Consider the following 6,196-nt stretch of genomic DNA (forward strand, 5'->3'; position numbering starts at 1 on the left):
TAGAAATTAACGTCATTGCCCCTATTTGACCTAATTATGGGTTTGAAACTCCTGTGCAAGAAACCTGCTTGTTTGTGAGAGGAAGCATTACCGCCACTTAGAATGGTGGTAATTGTGCTGGATGTATTCCCACATTCAGTAACACTGCCATTCCCCAATGAAATCCCTTGGTTACTCAGGATAGGGAGTAACAAACATCCATAATCAGGTGAAGAATTACCATTGCCACTGGTGGTAATGTTAATTCAGTTTGGCGGTTTTAGCACTGATAACATCACCAAGCTCATAATGAGGCCCTTTGTGTTTGGTTCTAATTCATACGTTTCTTATTCTGTTTTCCTTTTATTCATAGGAAAGAAGACCCTAATCAAAAATGACATAAAACTGCTGCCGAAGGTCATGGGAGAACTCAACATCAGCAGCTACAGTCCTTCCGCTTTCATTTTGATGGGCATTCCAGGTCTTGAAACACTTTACATTTGGATTGCGATTCCTTACTGCTCAGCCTACATCATTGCCTTCCTGGGAAATGTTGTTCTCTTGTTCATTATCAAAATGGAACCCAGCCTCCATGGTCCCATGTACTTGTTCCTCTGCATGCTCTCCTTTATTGATCTGGTTTTATCCACTACGACAATGCCAAAAATGTTGGCAGTTCTTTGGTTCGACTTGAGGGAAATTAGTTTTCATGGCTGCCTCGTCCAGATGTTCTTCATCCATTCATTCGCCATGATGGAATCATCAGTGCTCTTGGCCATGGCCTTCGATCGCTACGTTGCCATATGCAATCCCTTAAGATACACGACTATCCTCACTAATCTTGTCATTGTTAAAATTGGTCTAGCAGCTCTTGCCAGAGCAGTTGTTATGGTCATTCCATTGCCTTTTCTTCTGAGAAGGCTTCCCTTTTGCCAATCCGTTGAAGTCCACCATTCCTATTGTGAGCACATGGCTGTACTGAAGCTGGCCTGTGCTGACACAACCCTCAACAGTACCTACGGCATAGCAGTAGTTTTGTTAGTTGTTGGGGTAGACTTGATGTTCATTGTCCTCTCTTATGTTCTGATACTTCGAGCGGTCTTTAGACTGGCATCCAACGACAAACGTCTGAAAGCAATTGGCACCTGTGCTTCGCATATAGGGGCTATCTTAGTATTTTACATCCCAGTGGTGCTCTCGTCTGTTGTTCATAGGTTTGGCAATAATGTTCCCCTTCATAGTCATATCTTGCTGGCTACATGTTACCTCATGGGCCCACCTATGCTGAACCCAATAATTTATGGCGTGAAAACAAATCTGATTAGACAAAGGGTGTTGAGGTTCTTCTCCTTGTGCTGAGCAAGTCCCTTCAAATGGTCAGGATTAATAAAAAGCTATTCTAAAGATGTGTTTCTGGTTTAAACGTGCTGTACCACCAGCAAATCTATCACTATGCAGACTTCATGGACATGGAAATCAAGCCAACGCAAAATTCCAACCTGTCGATAAGGGGGAGTATTCCAGTTACCAATTCCTGCAACAAAACCCTTAGCAATCTCTGGTAGACACCTTCCAGGGCTGCGTTCAAGGCCCCGTCCTTCCAGGACTCACTACTATAGCATCTACAGCGGTTATAGGTCATGGTACCGAATCAAAAGGATCGAATGACAAAAGGGTCGAGTCAATTCGACTGAAAAAAAGGATCTACATTTTCCCCCCCAACCCCTGTTTTTGGTGTAAAAACACCCCTTTAAAGCTAAACTAGAGCAAAAAAAAACATTTTACATTTTTTTTCGATCCTTTGGTTTTCGGCCGAATGCACTCCACCTTTTGAATTCGATCCTTTTGTTTTCGAAACTTTAACTGGACACCATCTACAGCGACTCACCTCGTACCAGACAAGGGTCCTACAGATAGATTTTAAGTTCCATAATGCAGGGAGATTCCAATCTTTACCAAAGTCTGGTGACCCTATTCCAGAGGCAAACAACACTTAGGGGGAAACAACTATTGTTTTTAGCACATCCTCAAGGGATGTATAGACCTTTCTGTCACTTTCAGTCACATTATCACCCAAGACCAAAACAGGACTGTAGGTATTACCAACATTTCTTGAAAGGAGCAATACTTGTGTTGTGTTACCTGTTATAACCCAGACCAGAAGGACACCCTGACCCTGCTGAGTATCCTGTCCCTAGTGCACGAGTGGTGTACCATCTATCTAACAGGATAGACAGAGAGGGAAGCTAGCCCTTACTCTACAATTGTTAATGGCAAATCGTTAGTCAGAGGAACCTTCAAAATTGTCCCAGAAAAGCCTTGTATGTCCATATGTGTGTTGGTTAATGGAAATCCCTCTTCCTTTCATACATGATCTGGTCGCCTGAGTATCTATGAGAACGGACAATCCCCTCTGTCCTATTTGAACTGCTACCTCGGGCTACACTTCGGAGTCTTCAGTTACTGATAGGACAGCACACACTTGCACTTCCTGTGGGCACCCCATTGGGAAATGTGTTAGCAGAAGATGTGAATGGATTGCCCCACCACTGTCACTCCCGTTTATTGGGTCACAGCATTTTGTACCTGTGTCTCTTCTGGTGTTTGAAGTGTACTCACCATACTTTTGCGTCCGCCATCTCCCCACCTTGCACTTGTGCTTGCCCCTAAGCTGGCATACCCTGTGTTGGTATGGGCAGCAATTGCAGTTGCTGCTGTGGTATCACTTGCATCTGTTGAGGTGTCAGCATCTGCATATATGCCTGCTGTTGCTGCACTCCCTGCTGCCCTGTTTGTGCAATAAGTGGGCAAGTTCAGGCAAAATGACCAAAGATGCAGCATGCAAAAAAACATTATCCTCTATCCGTGGCTTCATACCCCTGTACACAACTCCCCTTCCTCTTGGATACTATCCTCTTCCTTTCTGGTACAGTCCCGTGTAATTGTATACTCCTCCTGCATATGAAAACCCTGGCTCTTGTGTGCTTTTAAATGCTGGTTGTTGTTACATCTGCACCGTACCCCACTGCTGATCGTAAGGTGCTTGCGTGTATCCTCCCTGCTGTTTTGCCACTGCTACTGGGAGGCCCCCTTGTTGGGTGGGTGGGGCAGCAACAGCTTCTGTGAGCACTGCTCTTTCCATACTTATTTAGCCATTTGTTTCTGCACAAATATATTTTCCCCTTTTACCGCGTTATCTGCTATCTCTATCTTTCTCCGCTTCCTCTTACAATAATGCACACTAGTTGGCTGTATCTCAGGCCATCCTTTCGCTTCTTTCCAACTTATAGTTCTAGGGAAACCTGTGCATCCGCGGCGAGCCCTGTCACTAAGATGTAATTAAACAAAGGTATTTTGGCATCATATGACTGTTATTTTCCTTTGTCCACATCTCTTGTATGGACCGGATATACTCAGCGGGGTCTTCATCTGGATTCATTTTTATGCTAATATTGACCCTATATCTGACATATCTGGATACAGCTCTCTCAGAGTTTTCCATACGTGTGCTCGAAAAGGGTGCTCCGTCATGTATGTTAGAACTTAGTTTTAACCCTGCATATCCTGCTTGTTGCCAAATGTTGTCACTTTGCTCCCCCACCAATACCGACAATAAACTCTTAATGTCCCCTGTGGCCAGCGGAATGCCTGCTGTCTCCTTCACAAAAACATAAATCCACTTACTCGCTCCTGCCATTAGTGAAGGTAAACTGTAGTCCAAATTATCCCTGTTCATTGTCTGCCAAGGCACGTAATGTACCGCTCCCTTTGCATTATGCAAAAGGGGCATCTGCTTTCATGCTCTGGGTTTATTACCTCGCTGTGGTCTTTTTTTTGCTACTGCCATTCTAGTCTTCCTACTCCGAAGCCTATTGACCCAGTGGCCCAATGATTCATCTCTTTCCTCTCTTTCCCTTTCGTCTCTTATCCTTCCCCTGCTTACATTTGTTAGATTGCTAGTGTCGAATTTGTCATCCCTATGGTCGCTATTGCTAAAGTTCTCCCAATCTGATACAGTATGATCGCCCTCTGTCATATCTAGTTCGCTGTTGTCTAAGTCCTGTCCCCATTTATCAATTTTAATTTGTATGTTTCGTGCTGTCCACCCCTGTTCATCTGCTGTCTTTCCTCATTCCTTTCCTTTATATCTATTTCCCTTTCCATCACTTTTTCTTCTTTCCTGAACACTGAGCAAGTTGCTGTTGTGTGCTCTTTGTATTTTCCACTAAATATTTATTTTAACCCTTCTCATCCTTATTACCAGAGTTAGCTGCACACTCATCTTTCTTTTTGTTTGTTCCCTCCTTACCTTAAGATTTTCGCCGAGGATTTGTATACAGCTGGTTTCAAAGGGGGTACTCCCCTTCTCCTCCTCCCCCATCTACCTTCTTTGGTTCTTTTTTCTTTTCTTTGTACAGCTTCCAGACCCGTAGAATGTCCTGCCCCTTTTTGAGCTTTGCTCCTTGATAGGTATGAGTACATACTGTCAAAAAAACTTGTGTGGAATGTTCCATCCCTGGGCCATTCCAGATAACACTTCCCCACTGTGTCACTCTCTGAAAGTGGTGCTTTTGTATTTTATTGTGATGTTGGGGCAGCTTTTTGCACATGTGATCATGGGGTGTGTCCATTCAGTGGGACAACATTATCGCACCTTCTTCCTGATTGTTAAAGTACTCTTCCCTCCCCCTTTTCTTCTTATCCCTTTTTATTTAAACCTTAAACTCTTGTATCCTTATTCACTCACTTCCAATCATTCAATCATACACTTACAGCTCAACTCATTCACCCTATTTCATTCACAATGGCCCCCCCACAGAACCCGCCCTCTCACACCTCTCATTATGCTCTTAAATGCAATGACCTTCTCTACAGGCCCGTCCGGTTCGTTTTCATTAGTATGCAAATGGCCCCCTCCACAGGCCCACCACCTTAACAACTATGCCCTATGTTAGCAAATCGAGAGTGCGGTTGCTCCTCCCTTCGTTCGACCACGTCCCCTGTATGCGCTAAACAGCTTTTTTGCTATTTACACGCTAGTTCGGCTTTGCTCCTTCCATAATTTCAACAGCTACAATACATAGAAAACTGCTACAACTTCCACTTTATCACCTTACACTGTCACTACTCACAAAAAATGCTTCTTCCCCCTTTTCCTTCTCTTGTTCAAATTGTTTAACCCAAAAGAATATGAAAAATGACAGAACTATAGCAATTGCCTGCACTATGCGCAACTCTTGTCTAACAAGGTCTGCACACTACCATGCAACCCTCTGCTCTAATGCAGATGTACTCCCTATCGGATAAATGGACCTAAAATCTAAGACTACAATGGCTAATCACCCTTCACCTCTTGATGGTGAGTAATATACATTATAAAAAAAAATCCCTCCCGCCCCCTGTGTGTTCATGCATGGGTACACTCACGTATCCTTTTAGGAGATTCTCCACTCTTCTCGACCTCAACGTATCCATTTAAAGGCCAGTACCTCTTCATAGCAAAGGTAATGGTCTAACCAGGTGGACCTTCTGGAACACAGCGTCCATGGACCTCCTCGATTTTTGAGCTCTTAGGACTGGTCAGCAAGTGCAATCCCACACTCCAACGGGAATAGAGCTGGAATCCCAATGCCTGATCGGGAAAGCTGATGTGTCCTGCTAGGGCCTCCAAAACTGTTCAGGGGGTTTCCTCGGAACTCACCAGTAAAAAATTACACAAGTTGCCAAAAGAAGTGTACACCAGTCAAGAAGTTTATTCAGGGCACCAGAGGCAGCTGGGACAGACATTTTCAAACAGAACAGGGAACAGAAATGCATGAAAAGACACTTTCAAAGAACCCCGCCCAAATGAAAAGCTTTATTAGTCAGATAAACTAATTTACATTAATAATTTTGTAACATTAAATGTCTACCCACAAGAATCTGATTGCTGAATTTGTATCATACCCCTATAGAAGGGCATACATTATCTTCTATGATTGGGTCCCACAAACCTTAGCACACTACCATTGGTCCCCCATTGTGACATTGCAATCCAAACCCCAATTCCCACATCATAGAGGCAATGCACTGACAAATTTGAGATGAGCAGCAAAACTTTATTTAACCACCCCGGTCATCTCATCTACGTTCTCATGAGAAAGTCTTTTACCATGACACTGTCAGAGCCTTGAACCAAGAGAAAGTTACTGTGTAAATGTTGCACATTAATAACTCT

At 43.6% G+C, this 6,196-nt stretch overlaps 1 protein-coding gene across 1 annotated transcript; it reads left to right on the forward strand.

Annotated features, from left to right (window-relative positions):
- The first annotated feature begins 399 nt into the window (after positions 1–399).
- On the forward strand, positions 400–1,338 carry LOC138528112 (olfactory receptor 52K1-like). The gene has a single exon (XM_069639565.1). The coding sequence runs from the start codon at positions 400–402 to the stop codon at positions 1,336–1,338; it is 939 nt and encodes a 312-aa protein (XP_069495666.1).
- The last annotated feature ends 4,858 nt before the right edge of the window (positions 1,339–6,196 follow it).

The sequence above is a fragment of the Ambystoma mexicanum genome, chromosome 7q (genome assembly GCF_040938575.1).
Source record: "Ambystoma mexicanum isolate Mex_15411 chromosome 7q, UKY_AmexF1_1, whole genome shotgun sequence".
Classification (NCBI taxonomy): domain Eukaryota; kingdom Metazoa; phylum Chordata; class Amphibia; order Caudata; family Ambystomatidae; genus Ambystoma; species Ambystoma mexicanum.

Excerpts from the sequence above, each read along its gene's own strand:
- LOC138528112 (XM_069639565.1), top strand. The coding sequence starts at position 400 with ATGGGAGAACTCAACATCAGCAGCTACAGTCCTTCCGCTTTCATTTTG.